This window comes from Panthera pardus, unplaced genomic scaffold (genome assembly GCF_024362965.1).
Source record: "Panthera pardus isolate Hobbes unplaced genomic scaffold, ASM2436296v1 HiC_scaffold_25, whole genome shotgun sequence".
In the NCBI taxonomy this organism is placed as follows: domain Eukaryota; kingdom Metazoa; phylum Chordata; class Mammalia; order Carnivora; family Felidae; genus Panthera; species Panthera pardus.
In genome coordinates this window covers 67,650,895-67,672,215 of record NW_026526821.1, presented here as the reverse complement: position 1 = coordinate 67,672,215, position 21,321 = coordinate 67,650,895, and the positions used below count along the sequence as shown (strand labels likewise).

General features: G+C 39.4%; 1 protein-coding gene across 2 annotated transcripts in view; it reads left to right on the top strand.

The window, feature by feature from the left end:
• Positions 1-21,321, top strand: part of FSHR (follicle stimulating hormone receptor) — a 170,722-nt gene that overhangs the window by 105,696 nt on the left and 43,705 nt on the right. Inside the window, exons 3-4 of one of the 2 annotated variants that reach the window (XM_019417312.2) lie at positions 14,626-14,700; positions 17,131-17,205. In XM_019417312.2, the coding sequence (XP_019272857.2) occupies positions 14,626-14,700; positions 17,131-17,205 (150 nt within the window). The remainder of the gene's footprint in view (positions 1-14,625; positions 14,701-17,130; positions 17,206-21,321) is intronic. The other variant, XM_019417400.2, reaches the window with a different exon arrangement.

Below are 21,321 nucleotides of genomic sequence, written 5' to 3'. Positions count from 1 at the left end.
GGCAGCCCCAGGTTCTACTTCTCTGACTTGGTGTGTGGCCTTAGGTAAATCACCTAACCTTTCTGTACTTTCTCATTCTTTCCTTCTAAACAAGATAACAGCTTTTGCTTCTTTCACTAATTTAATCAACCAATGATCACTCATTCAACATGAAACCCTGGAATCTGTTGCAATGAAAACAATATTACAATTTCCATTAGATTAAAAGCTCCTTGAAGGCAGAAATTGTATTCTCTTGAATATATCTGAAGATGAGGCCTGCAGACAAATTTTGAGATTTGGTGCCAAAAACACTTAAGCATTGTTAACACCTGTCCCCTCCAGCTCAATAGAATTGAAAGCACCCTGTATGTGATGTAGTAGGTTCAGGAGTATTTACAGTATGTCAGTGGCCACAGATTCAGCCCTCAGAATCCTATAGACAGAAGCACAGCCAGTGTAACTACAAGTCCAACAATGATAAAATACTCTGATAAAGACACAAGGAGTGTTCAAGGAAAGCTCAGAGGAAGGCAATGTCTTAATTCCAAAGGATTGGAGAAGTCTTCCTTGGGGAAAACTGTAAAGGGTGGCCTTAAAACTGATATATTTCCTTCCGACTCTACTACTTAGTTGTGAAGGTAAAGTTTACTTTAATCAGTGTAAGCAAAGGATTTCAAGTCCTAAAGATGTCATCTGTCGAATCAGCACACATTTGTGGAGTGCCTGCTGGGTGCAGAGGTGACAAACTATGAATATAACAAAGTCCTTGACCCCAAGGGATTTATAGTCACCAGACTAGACTCTAGTCTAATAGAGTAATGATAATAAATACTACTATAATACAAAATAATGATAATACTATTTAACACTTACTAAGCTTTAGATATTTAACATGTAATTGTTTAGTAATTAGTCCTCACAAAGTTTTTCAAGGTAAATACTATTGTCCTCATTTTAGATATGAGGAAACTGAAGCTCAGAATTTAAGTAACCTTGCCAGCTTCACACAGCTTATATGAGTCTGAGTACTTGTATGGGTCTATAGTACTCCCTCTGCTGCCTGGTCCTGGTTCCTAACATAGATATGCCCTTTCCTGGAAGTCAGTTAACCTTGACTTAATTTCTATAGCCCCAGCAAAAATTTTAAGTGGATGAATGAAAATGCACTCCTATTATCATAAAGAACATCTTAACCTAGACCAGCTCAGTTATTAATTACCCATGTAAATACAGCTTCCCATTCCTTTGTTACACTATGTGTTTGAGGAAAAAAAGGAGAGGATGCATGTGTAGGACATGAAAATCTAGTAAATCTAGAAGATAACTACTCAAGTGCCTGTCTTCCTTCCTTTGCTGATCCTCTGAAATTCTCTTTTCAGGGATATTACAAAACAACACACATTCTCTAAAAGATTTTTTCCTAACAAGATCTTTGTTACCTGAAATTGTATTAGAAGGCAAATGTGTATTTCACAAATATACACATGAATAAGAGTACAGAAGAGCCCCCAGAAGCTGCTAAAGGGAGGAAGGAAATCTGGATTCTTTTATTCTGTTCTACAGCCAATGCCCTAGACCTCAACAGGAATAATTCCACCCTTATTTGCTTTGCCACTCTTCAAGCTTTGTTTAAACAAAAGTTTCCAGGGGCACCTGGGTGGCTCAGTCGGTTGAGCATCCGGCTTCAGCTCAGGTCATAATCTCACAGTTCGTGAGTTCGAACCCCACATTGGGCTCTGTGCTGACCGCTCAGGGCCTGGAGCCTGCTTCGGATTCTGTGTCTCCCTCTCTCTCTGCTCCTCCCCTGCTCACACTCTGTCTCTCTCTCAAAAATAATAAAGATTTTTTTTAAAGTTTAATAAAGGTTTCCAAAGCATAGAAAATATAGTAAATTAATATATACTAAACTAGTCTGATGATTCCCAACATCTTGCATGGCCTTAACTGCCTGAATCAAACTCATGTTGAAAGACCGTCCACTCTCCTCCTCACTTCCTAAAATGATGGCATTTTTCTCCAGGCAGTGGCAAAGTCTCATAAAATAGGAGTCTCTTTTTCAGGACTTCCTTTTTCCTGACCATACATGTCTCTTTGCTGTAAAAAATTGGGACACTTTTAGAACCAACGTGTGGCAAAGTCAGCTGTAGTGTGGGCTTTTAACTACCATTTGATGTGGGATGGGGAAATCTGCTCAGAAATTTACGTAAAATTAATGAAATACGTAGTTGGCAAAAAACGTGCCCCTGAATTTCTGAATTCAAAGAAATTCTGAAAATGTGGCAAAAGGCAGGATAGATATCAGTTTTCCATGTAGAATGCTTATGAGGGTGCTACTCTCGTGTATTTCAAAGAGGAAAACAAGGAAAACTTTCTCAAATTCAAAAGAGGCTAAATGTGAGTTCCTTCTTGTTCCTTCACTGCAGCCCATAAAGGAGGCACTTTTATGCCAAGAATAAGAGTTAATGAGGTGGAAAATAGTGGGGCATAAAAGGGAGAGTAATTATGAATTACAGAGTGAAAACAGAGACTGGAAGGAGGATGAAAGCCATTTAGGGAAGGGCAAATTACGTTATAGGTATGGGAAGGGTAGCGAAAAAGGCATAATAGATCCCCAGAGATAATTATTAAGGAAGTTTTTGGGGGTGCTGTGGGGTGACAAAAGTGAATGGAAAAGCCTGCAATAATTGTGTCTCTCTCTCTCATTCTCTCTCTCTCTCTCTCTCTCTCTCTCTCACACACACACACACACACACACACACACACACACACACACACATTTGGTGTTTCTCTTGGTAAAGAGGCTCCAGATATATGACAAGGAAGATTTCAACACTTGCTTACAGGGAGATCAATGGAGCCCTATTTAAGCTGATAATAAAACAAGAACTATGTCCAAAATAATGGCTCAGACTAAGGTTACCTTCTCCCCTTGTCCAGCTTTCAGGAAGAATTGCCCTTGCTGGCTACCCTGCTGCTGCTCCCTCATAGGGACTGCCCAGAGAGCTGCTTCTAGGAAACAGGTGCAGTGCCCTAAGAAGGATGGAGCCCTTCACCCAGCTTGTTAGAAATGGAAGTTGGCTGTCATGGAGGACTGCTGACGATGTGGCTGGCTGCCTTTTAATAACAGAATCACAGAAATAATTAAAATCACTGAATTCTAGGGCTAGAAGTTACCCACGAGATCATCTGGATCAACAGTATTGTTTTATAGATGAGGAACAAAGGCCCAGAGAAGGTAACTGATTTGACTCAAGCAGAGTGGTTAATTAGTGGCAGAGTCAAGATTAGAACCTAGGTTTCCTGACTCCAGTGAAGTAATAAAAATAATGGTAAGCAGCATAACCTTTGCATAACACTATGTACTTTTTCCTCCTGTATGAACATACATTATTCATGTGATCTTCAATAGCCCAACCAACTACAAAGAATTGAGTATGAAATGTACTGAGGTACAGAGGGCCTTAGCAATATCTTACTGAAGAAAATGGATCTCAAAGAACTCCAGTGATTTTCCAAAGTGATGAAGGACTTTATCTTACCCACTCAAGAGACCTTGCCTCATGCAGCTCCACATTGCTGGAGTCTAGAGAGTTGGAGGCTCAAATTTCTTAATTTGAACACCCTCTGAGGGTCTGTGTGCTAAAGGATTTAGTAGTCCCCATTTTTAAAAAGTTCTTCTTTCTACTTTTCTGTATGTTTTCTTTCATGACATAATTGAAAAATAAAATAAAAAGCCAAGGGACCATAAGGAAGGAGCAGCCACCTGCTCGCACAGTGAGAGGCCAAGCAACTCCATCACAGGCAGTAAATATTGTATCATTAAGTTGAAGAGAGGTCTCTGGTAAATTAGGTCAGAGACTTAGTTTTGAGGGGGATTTTTTTCCAGTGTGGCCAACCAACACTCCTACATGACTCCTAATTCAACAGCCAACAAAAATTTAAACACTTACTGTATATACCCATTTTCACTAGGTGGTAGATGCACAACTCCTACTTGACCTGATGGAAAGAGCATTTGTTGGGCAAACACTAGATACCATGCAGGGTTCTAGAGTCTTAAGCATTAGAGTGAATAGATGGCAACAACAAATTCCAAAGTGTCAGGGACTTTAAGAACAAGGTTCTTTATTTCTCACCTAGTAGTCCCGGGTAGTGTTCCTCAGCACTTTACTTAGGATGTCAGGACAACAGCAGCTCATCCATCTTTAATTATGGCTTCCAAGCTTTCCGTGGGCATCTCCAGCCAAGTCAGATGAAAAGAAGTCAGAACATAGAGGAACACACATGAGGGGCTATGGGCCAGGCCTAAGGGTGCACAAATCACTTCTGCTCACATTCCCATGGAAGGAAACTGCTCCTCACAAGGCTACACCTAAACAGCAAAATGGCCAGAAAATGTAGTCTAGCTATGTACCCAAAAATAAGAAAAGAAAAACAGATTTTGGTAGACAGCTAGAAATCTCTTCCATGCCATGTATTATATCCATAATTCTCATAAAAAACCCCAAAGGTAGATATAATGATATCCACTGGATTAAGTAAGTTTCATGGGGGTTAGTTGACTTGTCTAAGGTCACATAACTGGCAATGATAAAGGTATATTTTTAACTCAGTCCTGTCTGGCTCCCAGGTCCACACTGCCTCTCATATGTGTACATGAACTAAGATAAATACAAGTCAGCATAGCCTTCGAAAAAGGTCATTAGTGAGAATACCCGTGTAGAGCATTTAACACTATGCCTGCTACACAAGTGTGTAATAAAAGTTAATTATTTCACCATCATTATTATTGCTGCAGCCTTGAGTTACACAGCTCAAACTTACACATGCCCCAAACCTACAGATAATTTATCATGGCTTGTGTGTCAGAAGTATCACCTACCTTCCCATCTCCCTTTCTTTGGCCTCTGCTGAAGCTGGAGGACTACAGCTAAGCCAAGTGACCCAAGTGATCCCTTCCCTTTCTTCTCTACACACAGTCTCCACTTCCTTATACCTTCACAATCCCTAGTCTTCTATCACTTAGAACTTAATTAAATTCCCATTTGAACAATTTCTGAGAGGCATACACAGAGGAATAAAAGAGTTGTCTACTTTTTGTAACTTCTAGCTCTAATATCATTCTACCTCTAGAAATCTCTTTCCCTTTCCCTCTTGCTCTTTCTCCTCCATTCTCTTTTTATCATCTTATCAATACTAATGGCTTTCCCAAACAACAGTCTTCATGGCTCCCAAGCAAAAGTACTATCTATCCTCCTGTATGCAGGCAGAGATAAACTCCTAGGGCATCACTTTTTACTCCACCTTTGTCTCAATAAGCCATTCCATTTTTATTTTCTTGAACATTATATACATAACCTTGGATTTACTCCAAAATTTTTAAGTCATTGGGACACTTAATTATTTTCAAAAAGAGGACTCATAACCCACATCAAACCACTCCTTAGTCATCACATGACTGTTAATAACTACTGGTCTACCTGAAATTACAAAGAATCATAATTACAATAATGATGGTTGGAAATGAAACGACATTTGCAAGAAACACTGAAAAAAGTAAATGAGAGGACTTAGGATCTGTTAAATGTTGAAGAAGAGTTAGAGGTAACCCCAATATTTAAAGCTTGGGTTGGTCTAGTGAACCAATAGGGATGATAGATACAGGTATTGGCTGGCATTATTAATTGGGGAGGAGAAGACAGTTGAGGGAAGAAAATAATAAACTTGTTCTAGACTAGATGCCTAGTCTAGAAGTGTATACTGAATATGTAGTAGAATATGGCTTTGGTAGTTGCAGACATGAACTTTGGTCTAAGAGAGAAACATATCCCAATAACCTGTGAAGTATCAACAGAGAGGTTATAACAGGGAAACCTCGAGGGATACCAACACAGAGCTTCAAAGATGCTGACACTGACAGGGCATGAAAGAAAATATGGTAGATGATGACAAAGAATAAAATGTATTGAATCCCTACTCTGTACTCTGCTCTTCATTGCTCTAATTTTGGGCAACCTTCCCACACTTTGCTCCACTTCTATTGACTTTGCACTCCCAACGTCTCATGCATGTTGATTCTCTCCAACTAAATTATTAATTCTCGGGAGACAGAGATGCTGGTTTTTTTTTTTTTTTTTTACTGTCTTACACGCTCTACACTTACACAGAGAGAATGTACTAAAAAAGTACTTATATGATTCACTGCTCGAGACTTTATCTGTGAAAGGTGAATTTCCACGTTTATATATTGCCTTACAATGTAGCATGGAGGAATGGAGTAGTATTTAGTTGTTTTATAGGCATATCACTCCCAAAAGGATTTCTACTCTCCTGGATTTTAAAACAACAGAATTTTCTGAAGTGGAAATAGTTTTCCAACTCACTGTAAATATGGCCTACCTGATTTCTGCCATCCTTTTGAGGCCCCATGAGCATATCCAAGGTCAACTTTATTTACTGGCTCCGTGGTAGTGGGGAAATTACTGAACCTCTGTATGCTTCTTCTTCCTCTTGTTGGGATGAATAAGCAATTTAATAAATGTGAAGCACAGAAAAATTGGCAAATAAGTGCATAATAAATGTTAGCTATTATGACTGTGATTTTTAGTCCCTTTCCTCATCTGCTAAGGGAAGTGAGGGAAATACATTACTCCAAAATATAATTACTCAACATTTTAAATTAAGCAAAACTAAAAATGGATACAATACTTTGCTGCTGATGTATTTGAAAGTGAGCTGAATTCAATTGTCTCAGATAAAGTCACGGAGAGGGTTCTTTTTCTTTGTCTCATTTTGGGGACATCCTTAGAGAATCTTTAGCAAAGACTCACCTTGCCCAGGAGAAAAAAGCAGATGCAAAATTTCAGGAAAGGAAGGGGAGAGGAACCCTTTGGCAATGGCCTTACCACACATTGACTGCAAGTCCCATTCTATTTTGATCCTTTCCCAGAGGGAACAATAGGATTTTCAGGTTATGACTTCAGTGACAGAGGCATCCTTATTGGGATGCCTTTGTGCACTGTCTACTCTCCTCTGATGGCCAATAGACCAGGATGGTGGGTCTCACTGTGGAAAAAACTCAGGGTAGCGTTTAGGGTAATGCTACATATTGCCTGGTTTAAGAATCTAATCTTTAAATGGGGTTAAGGGTACTGTTCCTAGGACCTTTGCTAGCATCATTTTCTCCAGCACAGTGGCTGGCTAGCTTATTATTTCCCATCTTCAGAGGAATTCAGGTCTAAACTCCCCAAGAAGGTAGGCTGTCAAGCCGGCTGTCTGGCAGGCATGGTGATATCTGGAGTTGACCATGTAATGAACATTGTGCTTTCACACATACCATCTGATTAGTCTCTTTAACAGTCCTGTGTGGTAGTTATTATTCCCATTTTAAAAACAAGGGAACTGAAGCTCAGTGAGACTCCTTAACTTGTCCATAGTTATACAACTAGTAAGAAATAGAGGCAGGATTCAAACTCAGGTCTCTATGGTAGTCTCTGGATCTGATCTTCAGGGAATTCTAAATGAGAGCTTTAATTGTGTGTTTGGAGAGCATTATGAAATTTTCTGAAATGTATTTTCATTAGAATTTTCACCTGTCCTGTTCTGTACTTTTTTTAATCATATAGCACAGTTCCAGAAGACTATAGAGAGTAGATGAGTAGACATAGGATATAAATACAGAAAACATGTGTGTGTAAAAAAATATGTTTTTTTACACACACACACATATATATGTATATGTGTGTGCATGTTTTATTATGTATAACCATACACATTTACTTCATATATAAGTATAATGTATGTACTATATATAAAAGTATATTATTCATACATCTGCAGCTATATTCAAATACAACATGCCAACAATCCATTTTATTTTTTCCACCAACACAGATATAACCCATCAAATAAAGATAGCACTCAGTTAAAAGAAAGCCTAGAATACTAGACTTACTTACAGATGATTTCTAAATCAGGACCCACTTTATTCATCTTTTAGATCCCCAGCACCTAGCCTAGTGCCTTAAACACAAAAGCTGCTTAATCAAAATCTGTTGAACATTTGTTGAATTCATTCTTAACTCCTTTAAATATTCACTCCAAGGTTTTGCTAAACAAGAAGCTTCCTTCCTGTGCTAATACACAATTTGATTTGTAAATACTCTGTTTACTCCAAGTTTTCAAGAACACAGCTTTATTGCGCAAGAGCCAAGGTAGAAAATCTTTTATAATCTTTAAAAGGTAATTCATTCATTCAGCAAACATTTCGTTGGGAGCAGGAATACTAAGATAAAAGGCAGTGTCATTGTCCTCTTTGCCTAGTGAAGGAGACAAACCAGTGCAAACCCAACACAGTATGTAAGGGCTATTACAGAGTATATATGTATGAATCCTAGACCACAAGGACTCAGGGAAGGAAAACTGTCAACTGAATTTAGTCTGAGGTTATTAAAAACAGAAGAAATTTGATTTGGTGAATATTAAAAATACTTTAGTGCAATTGAGTTCCCTAGTGTGCTTAGTTAAGGAGGGGTACTTTGGATATATTAGAGGAAAATGCTCTGTGAAAAGTCAGGAGAGGAGGGAAAAGATGAGGAAGATCCAACTGGAAAATATCTCCTATGTTGGGGAGAGGAAAAAAAACAGCAAAGGAGGCTCTATTGGTATCTGATTTATTGTTACGGGATGTAACCAGAATGTAATAGATGCCATTGACATTCTAGTGAGACTTATAACTTTTGGTGACCGTTTTTAGTTCTTCCTTATCCTGTAAAACCAGAGCAACTCTGCTCTGAATCAGACAGTCCCAGAATTTGGCAAATGAGTATCAGATGAAATGGTGGACAAATTAATACCTGTCTACAATAGTTTGAAATTTTATGCTAGACCTAGCTGAATTCTACATGCTCATTCAGTCCCTAAAGTCCTTCCTACTGAATACCCCACCCCCTCCATCAAGTGCACCTGCATATAAAAACCACTCCATTGACCAGAAGAATGTAATACTGGAGTAGAATTTGTGGCTCGGAAATTCACTCCAAAGAGAATGCCCTGAAAACCCCCAGTATCTCATGCAAGCACATCTCCCCTTCCTCTAAGGAAACATGGAATTTCACTCACAGAAGAGACCTTAAAAGTCATCCTCTCCAACCCCCATAGAGTCATACCAGTCATCTCCCATGTTTTCTCCTCTATGGGTGTTTGCCGACTCAAGGACTTCATCTTGGAGCTCTGCTGAAGGAGCTGGAAAATACCTTTAGCTGGAGCTAAAGACATCCAGAAGCTATTAGTACAGCAGACTAAATACATGTATGTGTCCCTTAAATGATGTGTATTAAATGTAAAAATCCCTGGGACAAAAGCCTAACTCACAGACCAGCTAGCCTTGGTTGCCATTTACCCAGTTTGGTCACGCTGCCTACAGAAAAGGGGTGAAAGAATACTTAAGACAATTGTCATGTCCTTCACAGTTTTGCAGATGCCCATTTCCGGACCTGAAGACTATTTTTCCTCCATCTACCCATCCATCCTTTTAACATTTATTGAGTCCCTATTACATGCAAACTTGCCACTAGATGCTAGAGACAGATGAATAAGATAGGATCAGAAATTCAAAGCCAAGTCAGGGAATTAGACAATGACCACACCTCCCGACCAAAAAAAAAAAAAAAAAAAAAAAAAGCAATGACAAAACAATACATTTCCTTTAACTGAGAAATCAAAGAAGTCTTGTGAGAACTAGAAGATATGAAAACTTCAGTGAGAGAGAAAAAGGAGGCTTTCCAAAGGAGATACAGGGTTTTGAAAATCAAGTGACTCATTCCTCTTGAGCTGATTTAATTGAACTCCTCTATCAAGCTTTTCACATCCAACCACTTGTGTGATGTGGAGAAAGGTCTGCTGGAGTGTTACTACCATTCTTCTAAAGAGTCTAGCAGTCAAAACCAGAACCACCCCCTAATACTGGAGGTATTAGAAATTAGAACCTCAGGCCCCACTCAAGGTCTTCCCATGGAGAAGCATTTGCACAAGATCCCCAGATAATTCTTATGTGCATGAACAACTGAGATGCACTATCCTAGAAGATGAGTGGAGCCTCATCTCGGGAAGTAAGCTTTCCACAGGGTCTCAGGATCTCTCACCCAAAAAGGCCTGCATTCAGTGTCTGCACTGAACATATCCTAAACTTTTTGATCCCAGAATCTCTTTAAACTCTTAACAGTTTTTAAAGACAGCAAATAGATTTTGTTTATGTGGGTTATAGCTACCAATATTTACCATACTAGAAGTTAAAACTGGGAAACGTTTTATTTGACAGTCCATTCTAAAACAATAATAAATTCCTACATGTTAACATAAATAATCGTTGTTATACAAAATAACCATCTTTTCAAACAAATATTAGTGAGTAGAGTACCATGGTCTTACATATTTGCAAACATTTTTAACATCTGGCTTAACAGAAGACAGATGGAGTCTCATATCTGCTTCTGCATTATAGCGGTTGCCATAATACACATTGAGTAACCCCTGGACTCCACTGTGTCCTCAAAGAGTGAAAGTGGAAAAATTTTTATTTTAGAATTATTATGAAAATAGTTTTGACCATACAGACCACCGGACCACACTTTGAGAACAGCTAATCTATCACATTCTTAGAGCTCCCCTGTCTTCACAAAACATTTACCTATTGCCCCTAAGAAAATGTCGTATCTGGAACTGTGCCAACTGCAATGATTTGTCACAATTGCAAAGGAAATTCTTAACTGCATCTACTGAGACAAAGAATGGTTTCTTAATTATATAAGTTCTTTGGATGTAAAGATTCCACATCCTCCCTTCAAAGACAAGTTTAATGATCCTCACAATTGTGTATTATCTTAGCCAAGCCAGGCAAGTTTTGTTAAACCTCACTGGAGATAGCATTGGCTGTTTTCACTCTACTTTACATAGGTACATTAAAAATGAAGGGAGGCTATGCATAATAAAAAATACTGTCAATTATCAATAGTAAATAAATGTTCATTATATATTTTCCACAGCAGCTCTTGCTACACATTTAACATCTGAAATGTTGTGAGTTTTTGTTTAAATTTTCTTACTTATGAAAAACTACCTGCTGCCTTCTCTGTTTTATTCCTGCTTCCATGTTCTATCTCTGGTTTATCTTGCTACTATTTTGCCTCATTATCTCTCATTATCTCATGCTCCAAGAACCTTACTTGTCTAATTTATTGTCTCAGTAGCCAAGGGAAAATTGGTCCTACTTGCTCCTGAAGCAGACTAAGACAAAATTCACAGATCTAAAGGAGACCTTAATGATCATCTAGTCCAGCAATTCTCCATCTTTCATGCATAAGAGAATCACCATTGCTTGAAGAATTAAAAGGAAAAGAAAAAGAAAAAACCAGACAACCAGACACACACACACACACACACACACACACACACACACACAATGCCATAGTCCCACCCCAGATTAAATAAATCCAGCTGTCTGGGGTGGACTCAGACTCTGGTCCACCAAAAGATTCTACCATGTGGCCAGAGTTGAGAAACTCTGATATAGTCCAACTCTTCCTTTTACAGATAGGAGGCCAGGATGGCCAAGACGGAAAAGATCCTTACTTAGAATCACCAGGAAAGAACTAGGATTTGAACACCACCTTCTGGGCAAACAACAGGACAAGACTCTTCTATTAGTTATTTAATTCAGAGTTCTCAAAAACAGTTTACTCCCCTTCCTTTGCATGGAAGTCATTTTTCAAATAACTTTATTAATGTAGGTTTATACACAATAAAATAGATGCGCCTGTTTTAATTTTAAAGTTTAACAAGTTAGGTAAGTATATACACTCATGTTACTACTTCCCCAGCCTTGAATAGGACATTTCCATAACTTCCCAGGAAGTTTCCCCTTGCCTCTACCCTGTCAGCAATCTCCTTCCCAGGCCCCAAGTTACAATTACTCCAATTTCTGCCACTATAGATTAGTTTTGCCTGTTTTAGAGCCTCATACAAATAGAATTATACAGTATGCATTCTTTTATTCAGAATAATTGTTTAAAGATTCAACCATGTTGTAGCCACAGTTTGTTCCATTTTATTAGTGAGCAGTATTTCATCACATGGATATTCCATATTTCATCCATTGGGTTGTTCCCAGTTTGGGGCTATTACAAATAAAATGTATAAAATGCCTTTGAGAAGGCATACATTTTTATTTATCTAGAGTAAATATACAGGAATGGAAATCCTGGGCTTAGAGTGGCCTGGGAGGCAAAATGTGTAAAACAAAGTGTTCCAGGGTGGCTCAGTTGATTAAGCAGTCTACTCTTGGTTTTGGCTCAGGCCATGATCTCACCATGATGAGATCAAGCCCCATGTCAGGCTCTGTGCTCACAACCTGGGGCCTGCTTGGGATTCTCTCTCTCTCTCTCTCTCTCTCTCTCTCTCTCTGCCCCTCCTCTGTTCTCTCTCTCAGTCAGTAAATAAACCCTAAAAAAAAAAAGTGTTGTAGCCCTGTAATCAGTCAGAGGTAGCCTAGCATACCTGCATATTAGTGGGGCTGTTTATTAACATGGAGGTCAATGTACTTTACAGGCGTGTCAAAAGGATTAGAGAGAATGTATATAGAGTAGCTGATAAAGATACCGAATAAATTATAATAAAAATAACTAGAGACAGAACTAGGCTGGACTGGAACAAGATCCCTGAATTTCTCAGTGATGTATTTTTCCACTGCTGCATACTGTTCACCTTCCCCCAACCCTCATCCAGCCAAAGGCTCTCCCTGCCCCTCTCCAACCCACACCCTCTCCTGTCTTTGAAGTGAAGGCTATAAAATATGAACTACCTTCTGAAATAATTTAGAAATGCTCTTTGCTTTGTTCATTCTAACAGTTTTTAGTTCTCTCTGAGGGACGGACAGATGGAAGGGAGGGAGAAAATCCAAATAAGGGAACTCTCAGCACATGAATTCAGACAAGGAGAAATATCTACCTTCTAGGCAATATCAGGCTGAGATATTATCATGTGTGGTCAGCCAAATCTACTGGAAGCAGTAAGTGGACCTGCAAATCATTTTTGGAAGATATGGCCCCATTTGGATTTATCTAGTTCTTCCTCCCTGACTTATCCTTTCCCTGTGCAACTCTTCCACTCAACTCCCTTAAATGTTCAAATTAACATCTTTTTCCAGGTTTACCACCCCTTTCCTACTCCTCTTCATTCCTGTACCTCCCAGCACTCCTTCCACTTGCAGGACAGAGGAGCAAAATAAACCGCCAATAGCCAACATGTTCTATTACACACACACACACACACACACACACAAACACACCACCTTTATCTATGTTCAACTGTAAAAATTGTGAATACTTAAGTTTACCAAGTGAATCATCAAAGATGCTATCATAGAATAAGAAGGCTATTTTTCTCCCACAAAATGTCTCCTTACTCACAGGGGCTTGTGAAACGTGACCCACCACCACTGAGTTGACAAGCTCCAGATGTCACCAGCTCCCCTCACTGAGATGGCTACTGTTCACAATCACACCTGTCCTGTAAGACTTTCTCCCTGCTCGGTCTTCCAGGATTTGCCTGATCAAGAGCCTTTCCAGAGCTCTTCAGCTAAATCCTGGGCCAGCAGACAGTGCTTCTGCCTCAGCCAATTTGAATGCATGCTGCCTATGAGATTTCCTGAGACACTCTCAGCTGCTGCATTAAAACTGCATGAGCCTTCCTCTGAAGGCCTAATAATAGCACGTTTCATCTGTGAACCACTTTATAAACATTAAGTGATTAAGCCACCCTCTATCTTCTCAAGCTCTGGGCTTTGGCATAGTGGACTTCACTCTCTACTGCCCTCAGATTACTCCATCAAGAAAAAAAAACCTGAGACCTGAAAGGTCTTCTCTGCATATTTTAGGTAACAAAAGACCTTGGAGTAAGGACCGTTACTTGGGTAATGATATGGAGAAGAGAGGGATTTAAAGCCATGCTCCTTTGAGACTGAATTGAGGCTCTCATCTCCCAATGTTAGATTAGCAGAGAGAAGAACTTGACTCCATGGTCTAGAGCAAGATCTATAGCCCCATGGTGCCAAAGCCAGCCCACAATCTATTTTTATAAATAAAGTTTTATTGGGAGACAGTCATGCTCTTTCATTTACTTATTATCTATGGCTACTTTTGCATTGCACTATCAACTGAGTAGTTGTGACAGAGATTAAATGACTCATAAAGCCAAAAAAATATTTACTATCTAGCCCTGTAGAAAACGCTTGCTGACCCCTGTAAGGTCTAAGGAACTCAGAGTTTGTTCTCATCCTGTATATTCCCTAAATATCTTTAATCAATTTTCTTTCCCTTTCTGGACCTCAGTTGCTACATCCACAGACTGAATAACCTCTAAACTAACTGAGCCATCACCTTGGGCTTATTCTCTCATTGTTCTCCAAATATTAGCATCTCCTATTTTAGATTTGTCTGATTATTACACCTGGCTTCTTTGAGGACAGGAATAGGGTTGTGTGTGTCTCATGAATCATTGCAGACAAGAGGCTCAATGCTGACTTACATTTCATTTGTAAAAAATTCAAATCATATATTTTTATATCATATGTATTATTTTTTTTTGCAGAGAGATCTCACAGAATGATGTCTTGGAAGTAATAGAGGCAAATGTGTTCTTCAACCTGTCCAAATTACATGAAATGTAAGCAAGATCCTGTGGGGTTTGCTCATCACCATTGGCAATAGCTGTAAATTTTGTGTATATCCCTGGAAGGTCCTAACTCTGCTCTATCCTCTGATCCCTAGAATTTCATTTTAAGATGTCAAAGACAGCCCAAAGGGCACCGTTCTGTGTCTCTCTGCCTGGTGATCCAAGTACCAACCAAGAAAATAATCTTGTCCTGCTGTCTCCCTCCAAGAGGTTTTTTTTTTTTTCCAATAGTAGACCCAATAACCTTGTGCTGTGACTGAAGGGGTCTCTATCTCATCGTCTCTTTTAAAATTATTCCAGAGTCAAAGTCCAAAATAAATCCCACATGATGTAAAGATAGTGAGTCCTCACTTGAATACTAGTCTATGCCATACACTCACCATGAAACCTACCAAGAAACAAAATCATTCTAACACTTAGTTTTCCTTAACTGTAAAATGAGAGTAAAAGTGCATGCGAGTAAAAGTGCATGCCACAGGATCACTGTGATGAACAAAGGTGATAAATGTAAATTATATTCCAACATCAACTGACATAGAGTAAATATGTCATAATGATACTTGGTACCTTTATTACAACTAAATTTACTTTCTGTTTTTAACATTCTGGTTTTACACACCTGTCAATATTCATACAGATCTATTTCTGTTTCATACCAGCCTATAACCACCATAAATTAATTCACAGAATCATAAAATGTCAAAGCCAGAAAAGACTAGACACTATCTGGTCCCAAATTTTCCAAAGTACAACGTGTTTTTTAAAAAGGTAAACGACTTTATGGTCAAGTTATATTAGGAAACATTGGGCAAGTGTTAGGCTCACTTACTATAGGAAAACTCAGAACCTATCATGTGTGAATATATACTTGGAATATCCAGGGAGGCATTTTATTAAGGGTTTCTCAACCAGTATCGCTGGTAAGGTTTCTTCTGTGGGGCATTTATTAACACCTCACAAAAATCCCATGCAACATAGTTAAGAAAGTGAATGAACCACTTTCCTAATATTACAGACAAGAATGAAAGTTGCAAGGCTTATCTAAAGTCACCCAGCCAAATCCACAGCAGGATAAGGACTTAAACATAAATACCAGCTCTTATATTTTTAAAAAATTTCTTATCATTTGCCAAGCATATATACATATATATACATCCATATAATTCATACACACACAAACACACACACACACATTTAGAAATGATACTCAGTCTGTCCATACTGGCAGACTACCCTCTCCCTTTTCCTTCCTTCCACCCACTCTGCCTCCCACCTGCATTCTTCCTCATTGCTGTTAAGCCTCTGAAACTGATGCCTTTCCTCACTTTCCCCCATTGCCCTCCTGTTCCGACTTTTCTTCTCTGCTTGGTCTCTCCTTACCCTAGTTGGAAAAAGAGAGTTTCACCAGGGTCTCAGAACCCACAGGAAATGTCAAAGAAATGAACCAAAGAGCAATCAGCCCTCTGGGCAGGGTTAAGCAGGCATCCCTTTCTGCAGTTCAACAGGCAGTAGAGCTAATGGAACAGCTCTTTCATCTCTTCCCTGCATGGAGAGGTGCTCACCCCCATGTAGCACTGACTATACTTAATTAATTACCTGGTACTTGGATCTGGGTAGCTACAGGTTACTGCAACATAAAAGCTAATGAAACAGGGAGGAAGTAATTAACACAGAGCATATCTGTAAATATACATTGATCTAGCAAGATGAGGAAAGGTCAGCCTCTCTCTGTTGGAATCCAAATGTGAACACATTCACCTCCAGACTATTGATCAGGACACAGCTAAAGACAACAAGGGCAAAAGTCACCACTTCTCATGAGCTGTGAGAGCAGCCTCAGTCTACAGCATGAAGGGAATCAGCAGCACGTTCCCAACTAGTTCCTGCTACAATTGCATGATTAAAATCAGATGTCCACTGCTTTTCACCTGATCTTTGCTTTCCTTTGCCTCTTTCCTCTTTCTCCAATCTCCTTTTGTCCTTCACCCTTTTGCTTCCTGCCATCTTCTTTTCACCTTCTTTTGTTTTCTATCCCCTACTCTCTTGTCTCCAAATCAGACAAAATCTCCATTTCCCAGGTCAGTCTCATCCCTGCCTTCTTAGCCTCCTTAGACCCTGAGAGACACTTACTGGTTAAAGACACAGTGTGCTGGGTGAAAAGGACAAACTCAGAAAGTGTTTTGTTTGGCTATGTTTAATGTCCCAAGAGGACATTAGTGATGAAAGCAAAATGGGTTAATATTTAGTTTGAACAACTTAGCATAGTGAAAACACTGCATGTGTTCTAAACTTTTTTGTTGAAATGATGGATGGATAGATGGATGGGTGAGTGATTAAGTGATATACTCTTTGCATAATGTGAAAAATACTACAGCATTCCTTACAGTTGAGCTCATGTATATATTCTTTTCTGTTTTACAGTAGAATTGAAAAGGCCAACAACCTGCTATACATCGACACTGATGCCTTCCAGAACCTTCCCAACCTCCGATATTTGTAAGAACTCTTATATTCTGGTGCAGCCACTATAAACGAATTGTGTATTCCTGGTTTAGCACAATTTCTACTTGTTATTCTGGGGGGCAACTGCTTTTTATAAAAGATGTGGGGTTACCTAGACATGGAGGGGAGACACTTGCTGGTAGATTTTATTTTAGTTTAATACATGAGTTCCACTAATATAACTGCATTTTTGTTTTCATTTACAAAAACAAAGAATTCCATTTGCATTAATGCAATTTCACATGGACCTCTTGCATAACTCAGTCATAATTTAGTGTTATTAATAAGATACAGCCAAAATTTGTGCTAGCATTTAGCTTGTTACCTTAACCTCAAAGACATCATCCCTTTTGTTCTGCATATATGCATTTTTCCTTTGATAACTTACAGTGTTTTATTTTTTAAGTTTTAGTTAGTAATAGACATGGTATTTTACCAGCAGAGAGGTTCCTGGTGTTTGAGCCCCATCAGCAAAATCACTGCTTCTTCCATTCAAATGCCTTTCCAAATAGCTGAGTGCTTGACAGAGCCCAGAGTGCTATGAAAGGACCCCACAAAGTAACCAATAAGGACTTGGGCTAGAAGTCACAGTAAGCCCATTTACTAGCCACTGGTCACAGGCTACAACCTAATGTCTTGATGCTTATTTGCTTATTTCCTTATTTCCCTACCACAAGAATGGAAATAACAATGATGATAGTGTGTATCTGTTACCTATTGGCATAATAATGCATAACTACCTAAGCCCCTCCCCACACACACACAGTTTTAAAGCAACAGCTATCATCTCTCACCTGTCTGTGAGTTTATCTGTGGAATGGTTCTCCTGACCTGGATTGTTTGACCTCAGCTAAGCTCAGTTAAGCAATTACAGTTAGGTGGCAGGTCAACTGGAGGCAGGCTGCCCTAGATGGTCTCAGTTGAGATGACAACACCAAGTGGAGCTCATTTCCAGCAGCCTAACATAGGCTTGCTCTAATGGCAGTCCTGGGGTTCCAACAGAAAGAGCTCAAGCTTGCAAGCTTCTTGAGACCTACCCCCTGAACTAGTATGCCATCTATTCTGAAGCATTTTATTAGCCAGACCAACTCATGGGGCCAGCTCTGATTCAAGACATAGAGAAATGCACTCCATTTTTTCATGGGAAAAGCTTCACAGTCACAATATAAGATGTGTTGATCCAAGTAAGGATAGAGAATTGAGGCCATCCCTGCAAACAATTTAAAGGATGTAAAAAGTTTTATACAGTGCCTGTCACACAGTAAATGCTCACATCAACATTAGTTGCTAGTGATACTTTGTCCTTAAATTTTGATCCCTGAGAACTGGAGTTAGTAGGTTCAATGAGCAACACTGGGCCTTTGTGTGCCTCATCTCTACAAGAATAAAAGGTTTAACATAACAGTCTATATGACATGTAACTTCCCCTCCCTGATAGAAGCTCCAGGAAGGATCTGAGAAAGAGTTAAGGTCATCCACTCCTGAGTTAACGTCAGAGGCAGGACTAGCTTCATTGGCATGCTGCCCATACAGTCACACAGGGTTCCATGCTCAAAAGCACCCCACATTCAGAGAGCCTCACACTAGGTTTAATTTCCTGCTTCCACAGTCTTGAAATGCTTATACTTTTTTTTTTTAATGAAGGGCCCTGAATTTTCATTTTACACTGTGCCCCCCAAATAGAGCCCATCATGCTCAGAAGTCAGGGTTATGACCTCTTCTGTTTTCAGACTTGGGTGTGGTGGATCCCTAAATGGACTTTACTATACTGTCTGCAGATTAGCAGATTAGGCACATAACAGTGGAAGAAATATGGAGTAATAGAAGGCATGAGCATTAAAGAAAAAAAAAAACTAAGACTTCATCCTCATCCCACCATTTATTTTTGGGTCATTTGCTGGACTTCCGAGACCCACTTGGCTTATAGGACCCTCAAGTGAGATTTATATAGGAAAATATCACATAAACCATGAAGTGTTCAAAAATATTAATATATGTACTGAGTACTTTGTAGGATGATTATTTCTAGCCAACCAAAGTCTACCAGTCCACCCTCAAGAAAAGTCCAGTAAGGACTGAATAGAGTTATGGTGGCCACCAAGACCTTCAGCTCTTACAGTGTTTGTCTTAAGTTCAAAAAAACAAGTTTAGGAAATGCCTTTACATTTCATGAAGCAGTATAGAAAAGAAAACTATGTATGATGGCAGAAGGACTGGATTCCAGGTGGGATATTGTTATTTATTAGCTAGATAACCAATTACCTTCTCTAAGCCTCAGTTTCCATATCTGTAAATAGGGTGCTTGTGAAAAATAAGATGATGCCTGCCAAAAACATTTTACAAATTGTTTCTCAGTATATAAACTATAAACAACTGTACAAAATTATTAGCACCTGTTACCCAACTGACTTCTTTCATTCGTTCCTCTTTTCTTCTTTCCCTCCCAACTACCTTCTTCCCTCTTTCTCTCCCTTTTCTCTTAGAAAAGTTCAAGTGGGATGTGGGGGCCACAGAGCCTTCAATAACAAAATATAATCACCTTAGGACATGCAAATGAATCCACAGGGGAACTGCCATTCACATACATGTAATGAAAAGCATTCCTGCAGAAGATAGATCCAAAAAGAAAACAACCCCCTCACATACATATTCTAGAGCCCTTGATAGTAACAGCATGAACAATAGTCAGAATGGTGGGCTGGGAGCAAGTAAATAAGGGATGAGGAATCATTGCAAAGTTTGAAATCAAGATATCCAGAATTAGGCCCAATACTGGCCCACACCTGGTAGTCACCACCATTCACTCTTATGAATAAGGACCCTCAGTCCTCCTTCTAGGGGGTAAGAGCTGGGGAGGAACTTGAGAGGATGTGAGCATGGAAGGCATAGCCCCAGGTGGGAAGAATGGAAACTTTGGCCCAATAGAGGGGCCAAGCTATGACTTTGACTCTGAAAGAGGCTAAAATCTATACCATCAGTCATGAAATCCAGCCTCCCCTCTGGATCCTTTTCTCCCTTTGAGGGGTTGAGTAGTCCCCTGTCCCTCTGGTTCCCCATCAAGTCTAGACAAAGCTGTAGGTGGCCGATTCCAGCCACATCCTTTCATAAGAGGAGGTTATTGTTCTCAGAGCATTTGAAACCTGCTTTCTCAGTGCAGCAAGAAAAGAACTTGTAAGCAGCTGGAAGTAATTGTGTCATTGTCAAAGGATCCTCCTTGGTTACTCTGGAAAATGTATTTATATAATTCTACAGCATAGAAAATTCTTTCACAGCCACTGCCATGCCTTTCTCCATCAGGAAGTTAAGAGGAAGAGTTGTCCATCTTAAGCCTTTTGACTTATTGACGAGGGTGGACTTTTCCCAGCTGTGCATCCTTCCTTCAGATGTGGCACACAATAACCCAGAGATTGGAGCAACCACCCCAAAGGCACTTTCTACCAGCAATATTTCTATTCAGGGCTCAGACTGTGGCCCTTTGTAAAATTTCCCACACTGATAAGGTATCTAAATTAGTTGGACCCCTAATCTGAAAGATTCTATCAGGGAAACAAAGCCCAGTTAACTGGCTTCCTTCTCCCATGCTTACTTGTGTCTGAGCAGCAGTCATAAATGGCCTCACAATCCAGCAGTCAGGTATAGGTGGATGGCAACGATTTCAGATATTCTTTGGGATGATGAACTACTTGCTTAAAGGCAAAGAAGAAATACAAAATGAATGAAGGAATCCAGAGGGAACCAGTAGGATTGAATAGTTGTTTATTTCCTGAAGCCAGGATAAATGTTTATCATCATCACAGGCACCAAAGCAGGAAATTACAAGGGGTTAGGGGTGAGTTTCTATTTGACTTGAGCATCCTAACTCACAAACACACACACACACACACACACACACACACACACACACACACACAAATGTTGTTTTGAAATTTTCAGCATTGATTCCATTTCATGCTGATCATTTGATGGCACAGAATTCAAGACAACTAGAAATCAGTGTTCTTCATCACTGTCTTCATACTTCACTGAGAAACCTGAAGTGGTTAGGAAAAAAAACCTCATGAATAAAGAAATGTACTTTGACTAGAAGAATATACATCAAAGGATTCATCT